The sequence below is a fragment of the Crinia signifera genome, chromosome 2 (assembly GCF_055691185.1).
Source record: "Crinia signifera chromosome 2, ASM5569118v1, whole genome shotgun sequence".
Lineage (NCBI taxonomy): Eukaryota > Metazoa > Chordata > Amphibia > Anura > Myobatrachidae > Crinia > Crinia signifera.
Window position 1 is genome coordinate 233038460 of NC_139218.1, and position 14401 is coordinate 233052860.

Consider the following 14401-nt stretch of genomic DNA (forward strand, 5'->3'; position numbering starts at 1 on the left):
CCCGGTACTGGGCTGCTATCTCTTCTCTCCCCTCTGACAGGGGCTACATTCCTGACCAGCACCATACCTTGCCAGCAGGGGGCATAAGGTTACAGCACACAGATACTGATGAGCGGGAGTACTGTACCCGGTTACACACATGATCGCACGCACCATGCCCCATGAGAACAGTCCCACCCGGCCAGGCCCAGCAGCAGAGGCCCTGTGCACTCCCAGAATGCGCGCGTTGAAGCAAACCTTACCCCGGGAGCTTGACGTCACGCCGCTCACGCGCGGCCATGTGCCGTCACCCTCAGGATTGAACCTGTAGAGTGCAGGCGCGTTCTTCACACGTCACTTCCGCTAGGCCGCCAGTCCTCAGACTATTGCGCGAGCGCCATTCGGGAGCTAGTTCTCTCCGCTGCCGCTGTGTCTGGCTGCCTGGCTGGGGCCGCGGGGTCACGATGAGGCGCAGCAAAGCGGAGCTACAGAAGTATATTGAGAATGTTCAGGGCAGCGCGGCCTCTCCCCGGGAGGTAAGGAGCCGGCTGCATGTCACATGCGCTGCCGGCTTACCGGCACTCTCTTAGGCTGTTCAGATGGTGCTTTCCCCCCCAGTCAGTCTCCCCGGGCTATCTACACTGTGGCCACCCTTTGATGTGCTGTACTGGAACATACCGTCTAGCTTGCATACAGCTGCACTCATGCTGTCACTGTGTGCTGGAAGCGGCTTCCCGGCGCCGGGTGAACACACTCTATCCCGGTGTTCTGTCTTTCAGCTGCTGCTTGCTCGTACATATTAATCTAGCTAGCACAATGGTTCCCCTGCTGCATGTGCCCCGTGTGAGCCCTGAGCAGCAGCAGTGTATCACCAGCTGTAGTTATTAGATATACTTTTTGAATGCCGCTTATTCTCTTTCAGAAATCCATGAAGGGATTCCTCTTTGCCAAGCTGTATTATGAAGCTAAAGAATATGATCTTGCCAAGAGGTAACAGCCCCCCGTCATGCTCTACATGATATTCTACTACTCGGACCACGACACGTGTGTTTTCACTTGAATGAATATCACTTGAATGAATATGTATATACGGGACTATGTAAAAACCGGACCTGGACCACACTCTGGACTGCCGGACAGGACATCAAAATCTGCAGTCCAGAGCTTGTAAGGTCCGGTCCGGGGGGGGGGGGGGGGGGGTGTCTTGTCAGGGGGGTCCCTGTGATAGCTATCACCAGGGACATGGGGAGGGGAGATTACAGCCTCCCCGGGTGGTCCGGACTGTCCGGCTTTTGCTACATGCCCGGACCATACAGGGAGGCTTTATTCTACCCCTCCTCCTCTACCTGATGACAGGTGTGACAGGCAGCCCCCCCGGACAGGACACCCCCCGGACCGGAGGCTACAAGCTACAAAATGCAGAGTTTGATGTCTGGTCCGGGGGTTTTGTCCTGGTCCGGTTTTCACCCATACCCTGTATATACTAGGTTAGCAAGATGTGCAGTTTGTGTGTGCCGGGTGGAAAGGTATGTTAGAGGTCTTGACGTGTGATATGGGGGTCTGACAGGATTACGACTGTCATCAGACCAATGTTAGAATCCTGACTGCCGGTAGGTACTCTGATGGTGGGGTAGCACAAAGAAGCCCCTTGTGGGCTCAGTAGCTTGCTGCACTCCTTACAAGTTCTATTCTCCCCTATGGGGATCGTGGATCACCACAAGGGAGAATAGACCCTGTAAGTCGGGATGCCGACTTTTGGGCTTTTAACAATCGGGATTCTGATATCTGGAGGCCATCCAGCATGCATGTTCTACACTTTTGTCCTCACATTCACTTGTCTGATCATAATTTGTTATCTTTAATGCAGTGAGGTTGATGCATGCATTACCTTGTTTTAAAGTGTATAACTGGGTGTACACCTAAAGATTTATCTATTTGGCGGGAACAAAAATCTAGTAATATTTTGGAGTATATTACACTCAATAATTTGCTCCTAAACACTGGAAATCAGACCATGGTCACGAAGACAAATTGGTTAAATGCATCTTCTTTAACAAAATTCTCCAAACAATACGTTTTTTTTCCCCCTCTATTTTCAGCATTTGAGAACAAAGGGTTGATTGGCATGTGTTTCTATAAATTACCAGATTTGTGTCCCCACTAGATAAATTGGATAGAAATATTTGTGTACCTAGCTTTTAAACTATAGACAATTTTTGGACAGGTTTTGTTTCCTATAACCTATTTATAGTGAATAGTAAAGGAGTAATCCATCTGTTGAGTTTTATGGAGGCATGGTTGTCTTGGGACTTGTATACCTATTATAATATTCAGGGTACTTGTTTCCTAGCACGGCCACAATCGCGGGCATCGGGTGTCATTTTTAGTGGTATACGACGCGACCGACGCAATGCCCCCGATTTTCCCATTGAAATGCATTGAAAACAGTCAAAATCGGGTCGGTCGCGTCGTATGCGGCTAAAAAAGGCTTAAATGGTCCAGACGCGATGCCCGCGATTTCCCCATAGGGAACAATGTTAAATGCCTCAATTTAGCCGCGATGCCCCCGATTTCCCATAGGAAACAATGTTAAATGGGTCAATTTACCCAAATCATCATAGGGAACAATGGTAAATGGCCCAGAAACCCCCCAAAACACCCCTGAACAGTGAAATGTCCCCCAAAAAGTATTTTACGCCACCCCACGATCAACGTGAACCCAAAGCGTGGCGAGCGTGGCGGTACGCGTCCTCCGACCTTTTCATACCCCCACTATCCACGTCGGCATGGAGTTGAGAATAGAATAGTGTGGCGAGTGCAGCGAGCCACTGAGCCCGAAGCGTGGCGAGCGGACGCGGATACCTTCACAGGTAAACGCTTCCCTTCACGGGCTTCACAGGTATCCGCGTCCCCTCGCGGGGCTCGCTGCGCTTCGGGCTCGGTGGCTCGCTGTGCTCGCCACACTATTCTATTCTCAACTCCACGCCGACGTGGATAGTGGGGGTATGAAAAGGTCGGAGGACGCGTACCGCTGCGCTCGCCACGCTTCGGGTTCACGTTGATCGTGGGGTGGCGTAAAAGACTTTTGGGGGGACATTTCACTGTTCAGGGGTGTTTTGGGGGGTTTCTGGGCCATTTACCATTGTTCCCTATGATGATTTGGGTAAATTGACCCATTTAACATTGTTTCCTATGGGAAATCGGGGGCATCGCGGCTAAATTGAGGCATTTAACATTGTTCCCTATGGGGAAATCGCGGGCATTTTTCCTCACGATGCCCACGATCATGATCTTTGTGGCCGTGCTAGGAAACAAGTACCTTATTCAGTTATGTAGTGTTCCCGCTAGGCTTATTTCACAGGGCGCTGCGTCTGCCCCTTTAAAATCTGCCAAATTACGCACTGCCTCTTTTTGGCCGCCCTGCACAGTTAATAGCCGCTGACAAATTACTGTCCCTCCCTGCCCGCTGACAGTGTACGCTGTTGAGCGCGGCAGCGTATGGACACTACCCCCTCAGCCCCTAGCCGTGCTGTCAGTCCTGCCCTCCTCAGCCCTGGCGCGGTGACTGAAGGCATAGTCTTGCCCTCCTCAGCAGTGGAGCGGTAACTAGTCTATGCCCGCTGCCGCATTCACAGTGTACGCTGCTGAGCGTGGCAGCATGTGGACTCTTCCCCCTCAGCTCTGCATATATATCCGCGCTGACTGTCCCGCCCTCCTCAGCCCTGGCACGGTGACTGTCTATTCCTTGTGCATGCAGACTATAGGTCTGCTGAGGATCTGGGAATTACAGGGGGCTTGGTTTTCTTCTCCCGCCGAAGTAAAACCAGCCCTACTAGAGTCCTATGCAAATCTATGTACTATCTGCGGTTACTGATGTGTAAAACTATATATGGCAGAATCATTAATTCATACACATTGTAAAACATAAATATTTAAATCTGTAAACCTCCGTCTGGTTATATACAGTAAACTGTAACACATCATCCATACATGTCCTGTTATTATACTATGGTTGTGGTACAGCAACAGTACTCTATTGTATGTGTGTATTTATATGTATATTTTGTAATGATGATGCATGCTTGAGTTGGGGCTTACTGAAAGTCAGTTTTATGTATGTATGTGTGTATGTGTGTTGAATGCTTATATATTGTTTACTATTTTTCAGTGCTTTCTCCAAAGTATTATGTACACCTCCTTAAGGTGTGTACACATGGTGCAATATGGTCGCTGAGCGATTTTTGGCTTATCGATTAGGGACCATATCGCACAGTGTACCATTTTTTCTTCTTCTTACTTCATGGCAGCCATACAATGGGTTCATCCCTCTCTCCCCTTACAATTAGACAGGTAGTTTTTCCCTAGGACACGCCCCCTTCTTCCACCAGTACATAGCCAGCACCTTCCCCCATGACTCCAGTCTTTTTCCTGTCTCCTAGACAGATAGACAGTGTAGTACAGGTTTTTATTTATTTTATTTCTTACCTACTGGTAGGCGTTACGCTGCCAGTCCTGGGCAGCATTGGGGTGGCGGTGCCTTTCCCATTAGGAGGTCTGGCCGGCGGCATGTACCTCGCTTGCGTGTACTGGTAAGCGGAGGGAGCCGGAGGTTTTCTCCTAGTTAAATCCCCGCCGGCAGACAGAAGCGTCTGTGCGGCGCGTGCTGGGCTCCCGGGGTGCGGGTCATCAGGCGTTCAGGCGCGCTGCTCTGACCCGAACACGCTGTCCCCGCGCAGTACTGTGACGCAACCTTGCGGTCCACGGGGCAGGAAGTCAGGCGGGCGTGCGTTCCAAGCGTCGGGATGACGCGCACGCTGCCTGACGCTGCCGTAAGGCGGAAGTAGCCTTCTTAATGCGCCTGGTCGGTGTTACAGGCGCTTCCTCGTGCTAGCTGTGCTGTTTGCAAGCCCCGTGGTACCAGAGACATGGAGGAGGAAGCCTCTCAAAAACTTTCTACGTTGCTGCCCAGGTAGGTCCTCTCAGAGGACTGAGTTTTTTTATATATGGAAATTACGCAGAGTAGTTAGTGATTATTGTTATTTAATCTTCTAGTGTGCCTGTGGGGACTAAGAAGAAATTGGCCAAGAAGAAACATGTTAGCAAGACATGTATTGGTTGTGATAAGATTTTCACTGGAGAGAATTCCTTGTGCCGCAGCTGTGACAAGGGAGCTGATACCAGTATTGGGACTGTTTCCCAGATTAGTGAGCTTATGGCCTGGATGAAAGATAACTTTGTCTCCAAGAAAGAATATCAGGGGAAAAGGTCCAGGTCACAGACCAGTCTGGATGTAGAATGTGATTTGCCTGCGACTGCGGATATTGATGATGATGATGAGGATGATGGGGATGACGGCACAGAAGCCGGTGAACTAGTGGAAGAGGAACGGTCCTTTAATTTAGAGCTGGTGGAGGTGGTTCTTAAAGAACTGTATAAAACACTGAACTATAAACAACCAGTGAGAACCGAGTATGACGCTCTGTTTGAGGACAGGTCGAGAAAGGGGAGGTGTTTTCCCGTGCACAAGGTGGTTAAGGAGATCCTAATTAAGGAGTGGTCCAATGCGGACAAACGGATTGGGCCTGTGAAAAGGACAGAGAAGATGTACCCCATAGAGGATGCAGAATTTCTAAAGTGGTGTAGTATCCCCAAAATTGATGCGGCAGTGTCCGAAGTCACCACCAAAACTACGATTCCTCTTGAGGATGGGGCATCTCTTAAGGATGCTATGGAGAAGCGTATGGAGAGCGCTTTAAAAAGGCTGCACATCTCTAGCGCCACATCTATCAAATCAGGAGTGGCTATTGCCTCCTTGGCTAGAGCCCTTAGGATATGGTGCGCCTCTTTACAAGAGGACCTACAAGAACGGGTGGCTAGAGAGCAAATGATCAGCAGTCTGGCACAAATCCAACTTACCGTTGATTATATATGTGAGGCATCCCTAGACGTGCTGGATTACTCAGCGAAGGCGTTGACCTCTGGAGTGGTGGCAAGGAGAGCCCTGTGGCTCAAGTCTTGGGCAGCAGACACCCACTCTAAAAATAAACTGGCAACCCTGCCGTTCGAAGGGGAATTCCTTTTCGGCAGCAAACTCGACCAGATGATACAGAGGATGTCGGGTGGGAAGTCAGTGAGACTCCCCCAAGATAAAAGGGGAAGAGGTTTCAATTATTTCCCCAGGCAAAGCTTCAGACAAGCCAGGGCCTATAGGCCCGGGAGGCCTTTTCGGGAGAGATATACCTCAGGTATTTCCAGAGCCTTCTTTCGGCAGACTGTCAAAAGAGGGGATAAGAAACAGTGACAGGTTGTGTCCCGTGGACAATTTACAGGTGGCCGGAAGATTGCTGCAGTTTGCCCACATGTGGGAACAAACGGTACAAGACACCTGGGTTCTAGAAGTGGTGTCCACGGGATATCGCCTAGAGTTCATTTTAAAACCCAGAAGGGAAAATTTTTTAGTTTCAAGGATTCCAATTTTAAGGGCGGAGCAGGAAGCATTGGCCCTGAGCATAAGAGATCTGGCGGATTCGGGGGCCGTGGAGCCGGTCCCAGAGGCAGAGCAGGGCCTAGGGTTCTACTCCCGTTTGTTCGTGGTAACAAAAAGTTCTGGAGGTTTCAGAACAATCTTGGATCTAAGAGATCTAAACGCCAGAATCTGGAAACGCAAGTTCCACATGGAAACAGCCAAGACTATCCTTATGGGTCTGAGAAGGGAAGACTACATGGTCTCTATAGACCTAAGAGACGCTTATTTCCATGTCCCTATCTATATACCAGACAGAAAATTTCTCAGGTTCTGCATCAAAGGAAAACATCTTCAGTTTACCTGCCTTCCCTTTGGTCTCACATCCTCACCGAGGGTATTTACAAAAGTACTCGTAGTCATGATAGAGTGCTTAAGGAGAAAGAACATAGCAATATGGGCTTATTTGGACGATCTACTTATCTCAGCAAAGTCAAAAGCAGAAGCCGTCCGAGATACAGAAATAGTAGTCCAGTTCCTACAAGATCACGGATGGCTGATCAATTGGAACAAGAGCCATCTGTGTCCTACACAGACCATCCAATACCTAGGCGTCATCGTGGACACAGTACGGTTCGAGGTCACCCTGTCCGGCCAGAGATGCGAGAAGATTCAAGAGCTGGTAGAGGTAATCCAAAGGAATCGGAAGGTTCCGCTGAGACTAGCAATAAGTCTCTTAGGGATGATGTCTTCAACAGTGGAGGTGGTACCATGGGCCAGGTGGCATATGAGGACACTACAGTGGCATCTCCTACCCTATACCAGAAGCCAAGTTTCTCTGGAACGCTACATCACACTCCCTCAATCAGTGGTGTCGTCACTTCAGTGGTGGCAAAGCAGGTACATGGCGGTCAGAAGAATGTCTCTTTCAAGCCCACAGTATGTAGTGCTGACAACAGACGCAAGCGTCACAGGGTGGGGAGCACATTGCTCAGGCAAAACTACCCAAGGTATCTGGTCCGTCCAAGAATCGGATCTATCATCCAACCACAGGGAGCTTCGAGCAGTTTTCATGGCCATGAAGTTCTTCTCAGGCGAAATAGGAAAATCCCACCTAAGAGTCTTCTCAGGCAACGTAGCGACAGTCGCTTATATCAACAAGCAAGGGGGGACAAGGAGTCGCCCACTGCTAGAAGAGATCCGGTTGATCATGGGCTGGGCAGAGAAACCTCTCCGATCCATCTCGGCATTACACGTGCCAGGGGAAGAAAATCAGCTGGCAGACTTCCTAAGCAGGACTCAAATTCTGCCAGGAGAATGGGAGCTGAAGGACTCAGTCTTCAGACAAATCGTTCGCAGATTCGGCCAGCCACAAATAGATCTGATGGCGACGCCAGAGAATACGAAGGTTCAACGATTCTTCTCCAGAAACCTGGCACGAGGATCGGAAGGCGTGGACGCCCTGTCCCAGAGATGGCAGTTCTCCCTGGTATACATCTTCCCACCCTTCCCACTCATACACAAAGTACTGTGGAAGATCAGGTCGGAGAGAGTTCGGGCGATAGTTTTTCTCCCATATTGGCCCAGGAGGGCCTGGTTCCCGATGGCAGAGGGCATGGCGGTGGCAGAGCCATGGTTTCTTCCAGTGTCACAGGATCTTCTGATGCAGGGCTCAGTAATGTGCCAGGACCCACAGAAACTTCATTTAGCGGCATGGAATTTGAAAGGAAGCAACTGACAGATAAAGGCCTGTCAGCAGTCGTAGTAGACATGCTGCTTCAAGCAAGGAAGAAAGTTTCCTCTGATATATATTATAGAATCTGGAGGATCTTCGCGGGATGGTCTGAACATAGATTTCCTTTTCCCAAGGCTAGACTGGCGCATGTTCTACAGTTCCTCTGTGAAGGGTTTAATAAGGGCCTATCCATAGCAACTCTGAAGGTACAAGTTTCAGCCCTTAGTGTTCTACTGGATAAGAAGTTAGCAGACCAAGGACTGATAAAAAGATTTTTTTCAAGCAGCCAAAAGAATCCGTCCAAAAGTTAGACCAGTGATTCCTCAGTGGGACCTCAATCTGGTACTAAACGGTCTCATGGCAAACCCATTTGAACCATGTGAGAGAGCTGGGCTAAAATTTCTTACGTGGAAGGTAGCGTTTATGGTCGCTATTACGTCGGCAAGACGTGTAGGGGAGTTACATGCGTTACTATGTTGTGAACCCTACCTTAAGTTATTTCCGGACAAAGTAGTCCTAAGAACCAAACCTTCATTTTTTCCGAAGGTAGTCTCATCTTTTCATAGGAGTCAAGATATTGTTTTGCCTTGTTTTTTTCCAAATCCAACCACTAGAAGAGAAAAAGATCTTCATACGCTGGATATGGTGAGAATAATCAAAATTTATTTGGATCGTACAGCAAGCTTCAGGAAGACGAGATCGTTGTTTGTGATTCCACAAGGAGCAAAGAAAGGATTTGCGCCTTCAAAACAAACTATCTCAAGGTGGCTCAAAGAAGTTATTTGTTTCACCTACAAGAAAGTTGGCCGACAAGTTCCAGAAGGTATAAAGGCACACTCGGCTAGGGCAATGGCAACTTCCTGGGCAAGAGAGGCTAACGTCTCGGTCAAAGACATATGCCAAGCTGCGACATGGTCGTCCATACATACCTTTGCAAAACATTATGCATTGGATGTAGCTGAAGAATCTTTTGGGAGCAGAGTTCTACATCAGGCCTTGATTTAAGGTATTGTAGCCCACCCTACTGCTTTGGTATATCCCATTGTATGGCTGCCATGAAGTAAGAAGAAGAAAGTTACGGATTATACTTACGATAATTCCTTTTCTTCGGAGTACTTCATGGCAGCCTGTATTATTATCCCCCCCCCGTGTTTGTGTTTTTCCCTAGGATCGGTGGCGGAGACGAGTCAAAAGACTGGAGTCATGGGGGAAGGTGCTGGCTATGTACTGGTGGAAGAAGGGGGCGTGTCCTAGGGAAAAACTACCTGTCTAATTGTAAGGGGAGAGAGGGATGAACCCATTGTATGGCTGCCATGAAGTACTCCGAAGAAAAGGAATTATCGTAAGTATAATCCGTAACTTTTTTCAGCAACTTTTTCAGTTTTGACTGAAGTCTCATGGGCATGCTTCTGCAACCAGCGACCACTACAGGGCTGGTTGTGGGAGCGCGCACTTAGCGATATTGCATTGAAAACACAGGGGCTATGGTCGCTCAGCAATTCTGGCTAATACAGTATACACTGTATAGCCATGTGTGTACAGGGCATTACACTTCCTTTCCGGTGCTAATATAGCAAACAGAAGAATAACTTGGATAAAGCACCAAGCAAGCTCATTACTCAATTTTCATGCACAGTCTGTAAAATTGCAGTCAGTAGTTGGTTGGTACTTTCTGTATTTCTAGACTGTATTTATTTCCAAAGTTTTATATATCTCCCCTTGGTCTGTTACAAGTACTATATACTTTCTTAAATGCTGAATTTTGGCCTTGGGTCTATCTACTTTTCTTGTGTCTGAGTACAAGTGGCCTCAGTCACCTCTTCACCAATTTTTTAGTTTTGTCCTAATTGTTGGGCAATGTATGCTTATAGTGAGACCACTTTTGACTGTGGGCAAAAGGAACTGGAAAATACTGAAACTATGAATAGTGGAAGAAATTAAAATAAACGCAGTGGTGTGATTGGGGTAAGGAATGTAGCATCAGAAGGAAAAAAATATTTTATTTTGTTAACTTCAGAAACACGAGATGATGATTTAGTCATTTAGCATAATGATTAGGATGTCAGTTATGGTTTTGACTGGAAAGCCTGTAATGAGGTCATAATTAAATTTTAAGTTCAGAATTGTTTTTGTTACTGACTTCTCAGCAACTATTACCTGTGTTCAACAACGGTACTAAGTAACAATTGTTACTAAGACTAAACAGTTGTCAACACAGGTGAAGTCACTGCCAATATATGTCTTGTTTAAAGGTGCCCACACACTAGAAATATCTGCAATCGTAAGATGTGCGCATAAATAAGCCTTGAAATCTTTTGTCCGTCCTGGACAAAAGATTTCAGGCAAGCGCACATCTTTACCAAAGATTTTTCTTAAGATCCCGTGTGCGTTCCTATGGATCTTTTGTTAAATCTTCTGATCTTTCGTGCAGCACGTAAGATCAGAAGATTCATCTAAAGATCCACGGGAGCACGCATCGGGCCGATTTTCGACCTATTATCAGTAAACATCGGGCGATATATTGGTCAGAATATCAGAAATCGGCCCAAAAATCGTTCTGGTGTGTGGGCAACTTAAGTTTATCTCTCTATGGGACCTATTTATCAAGCAATTATCAACACATTGACATCTAAAATCACTTGTTGGGATGTGTTAATTTATTTGTGATGCACATATGAACCAACAGTGAACTCTGGGCTTAATTCATGTTTTTCTGCAGTCGGTATTTTGCAGGCAATAGAACTGCTGGTGTTGGCAAGAGATGCCGCTGCCAAGGCGTGAATAGAGATGCCCACCAGAGCAATCGCATACACATTATCAGACAAGCAGTAAATACAGGAAACCCAAAGCTAAGGATTGGTTTATGGCTGTGTAGACTGGACATAGCAGTAGTGACTCAGACATAATGTGTCGCAACTGATGGCTCATACAGTACCTGCCCCAAAAACAGTCTACCACCCCTGTTAACACCTCCATACAGTCACTTCCTGTCAATCACCATGAAATCCATGTTGCAAGCAGGGTTATAGTGACACGTATGCATTGCGATCACAGCACATGCCTAGTCTACTGAAAATTGATCCTTTGTGTTATTGGCCATTTCGTACAAACAAGAATTATGTCTTGTATAAGAATACTTCTATCAACTATCCTCTCCTGCCTTCATGAAATTTTGCTTCACACCTCACTATATGGCCAAGGTTCCCTCTTCAGCCGGTAATTAATGATTTTATTCACTTTATCCAGCGAATCCTGTTTTGGATTCACCGCGTTCCGGGGAGCTGGAGGATTCGCTGCAAGCCCTCCCTCTTCCCCCTATTCAACGCCTCAGGGGCCCACAAATCACAGTGAAAACCCCATTGAAATTCACCAGCGAATTGCAGCGAGCATGAAACGGAGAACTGTTCGCTTTTCAGCGATTTTCAGTAAAAAAGATTCACCACAGAGAGTGAAAACCTGATTCACCATAAAAAAAACTGTTAATCCTGAGCATTGAATACTGGCCTTAATCTTCCACTTTATACTGTCTATGTGCCTTAGTCATTTGCCCCTAATCTTAAAGCTGTGTATTTATCTCATTGTTGTTACTATAGGCCTAATTCAGACCTGATAGCAGGAGAAATTTGTTTTCAAAATGTGCAAAACCATGTGCACTGCAGATGGGGCAGATGTAACGTGCCGGAGTCACTGCAGCTAAATCTCTCAGAACTTCTAAGCATTATAATGCTTTCACGGGCTACTACATTGTTTTGAACTCCAGTTCTCAAGGATATATATTGTTCTAGTATGACTGGGGGCTTCTCGGCTTAGCCCATGTTCCAGATCCAGACTAGCGTTTAATTGTTCAAAATGCTAGCCTCAATACATAGGATTGTATATTTTTTTTAATGTACTTCTGTTCATTGAATATACTTGGCCCTATTAAAGAGGGAGCACTGCATAAAATATTTTTAATATTGTTTAAAAAAAATCATAATATTAAAAATGCTTATTTGATCTTTGCTATGTGACTTTTGTCCTGCTAAAATTTACTAATTTCTCACTGTATAAATTCAAATTGTTTTTTTTTTCTTCCAGAAATGTATCCTCTTACATTAACGTTCAAGAAAGGGATCCAAAAGCTCACCGGTTTCTTGGACATCTTTTTGAGATTGAAGGGAATATGGAAAAAGCTGTTGGCTGCTACAAGGTAAGCTGTTAAGTAGAAGAGGAGTATGCTTGTGAACATATGGTCTCTTTCTGTTTATTTTTTAGTTAAGTTATTGTATAGAATCTAAAAATATGAAATCATTTATGAATCTCCTATTTTTTCCCCCTATATTAGCGTTCATTGGAATTAAATCCAACTCAGAAGGACCTTGTTCTTAAGATAGCAGAGTTAATATGCACTATCAACGTCACAGATGGCCGAGCAGAATACTGGGTAGAAAGAGCATCCAAGCTGTTTCCTGGCTATCCTGTCATTTACAGGCTGAAAGTAAGCTGCGTTTACATTTTTCGCATGTTAAGCTAATGGATTCAGTGTTAACATAAATGCAGATTTAAAATTAGAGATGTTCAGGTTTGGTTTTACTGTTCTGTAATCAGGATCTTATAGCCAATCCGATCCGGATTTGAGAACCAAGTAAAACTGAACCCGCACATCTCTAATTTAATGTAAAAAAAAATTTTTTACCATTACAAATACTTTGCAATGTAAAAGCTGCTGAACATTATTGATGTTGATACAAGTCCTTTAGATCACTGTATTATTATTATTTTTTTTTTTTTTTTTAATGGACTAAATGTTAACTTTTTCTCTCCAAACTTGTCTAGGAGCAGATGCTAAACTCCCAAGGTGAAGCTGGCTGGAATCGCTTGTTTGACCTGATCCAGTCGGAGCTGTTTGCCCGACCTAATGACGTTTATGTGAATATCAGACTTGTAGAGTTGTTTCGGTCAAATAAAAGGCTAGAGGAAGCCGTAGTCCACTGTCTCAAACGAGAGAGAAGAGCTTTACGCACTGACTTAGAATGGTGCACTTGTGTTGTACAAGTTTTAAAGGTATAAAGTTAACTCTTACTACTCATTTTCTTAAATCCTAATACTATAATAATATTTTAGTCATTTTATTTGTTGACCAAAAAAATAGTCTAGTAACCTAGCTTTAAACTAATCAGTCATTTTTGCCAGAACAGTCTACATTATATTGGATTCAGTTTTTTACATTTTTACTATTCTTGACCTAATAAAGTGATATTAGAAACTAATCTATGACCGTACTGGCCTAGAGATAAAATGTAAGTTATCTGATATTGTATGAAGGCATTTTAATATTAAACATGCCTTTTGAAAGGCAGCTAAGTCAGGAATCGAAGTGGAGAGCTTTTTTTAAATCTAAAATTATCGGAATAATTGGTAATCAAACCGATGGTAATACTTCCTCCTTGTCGTTCAGGAATACCTATCTTCTCAACCAGCTTCAGAGAAAAATAATTGGAGAACTATTAACAGAGAGCTGTTACTGGCTCATGCAGATGTTGTTCTCCTAACGCTTTCTACCAGAGGAGTACAGGAAAGCAAGGTGGCACTTCAAAGGTAAAGACCTCTCATTGGGGTAGATTATATAACCTGGCGATCAGGGGAATATGCGCTATCCCCATGCGTTATGGCAGGGAATAGCGCTTCCCCTGATCTATGACACCCGCTGTGCGGGTGTCTAACGTGCGGCGGTGTGGGGCAGGAGGCATAGCGCAGGGACGATCTTTTGTACTGCGCGCCTGCCTAACTTATGAACGGTCAGCATTGCTGACCATTCCGCCGCCTGCAGCTATCGACTTTGACAGCTGCAGGCAGCTATGCCCACAGCAGGGACAACGCTGTCCCTGCTGCTGTCTGAGCTGTGCTGGGGATCTCGTGAGAGTAGCGAGATCCCGCATATGCGCAGTGATCCGGCCGGGGGAAAGGAGACAGTGCATCAGTGTTAACTGATGCGCTGTCTCCAGGAGGGGACATCGCCGGAGGGGGGTGTTAGCGCTCCCCCGCTTCGGTGGGCAAGATGTTAATACATCTTGTCGGTCTCCTCTCCTGCTTCGCCTCGCTAATGAGGCGAAGCAGGAAGTGTTATAGCGGCGCGTTCACCCCATTATACTAGTTGTGTGAACCATCAGTCTGTTCATAACTTATCTATATCAAGCTTCCTGCGTTTTATAGTTTTAGCAATATGAATGCAACAAAGCTTAGTC

The 14401-nt window shown here is 45.9% G+C and overlaps 1 protein-coding gene across 1 annotated transcript in view; it reads left to right on the forward strand.

Annotated features, from left to right (window-relative positions):
* Positions 1-273: 273 nt before the first annotated feature.
* Positions 274-14401, forward strand: part of LOC146060618 (E3 SUMO-protein ligase RanBP2-like) — a 71492-nt gene continuing 57364 nt past the window's right edge. The window contains exons 1-6 of the mRNA XM_083174017.1: positions 274-515; positions 902-969; positions 12255-12366; positions 12502-12654; positions 12993-13220; positions 13615-13754. Of these exons, the coding sequence (XP_083030143.1) occupies positions 444-515; positions 902-969; positions 12255-12366; positions 12502-12654; positions 12993-13220; positions 13615-13754 (773 nt within the window). The 5' untranslated portion in view covers positions 274-443. The remainder of the gene's footprint in view (positions 516-901; positions 970-12254; positions 12367-12501; positions 12655-12992; positions 13221-13614; positions 13755-14401) is intronic.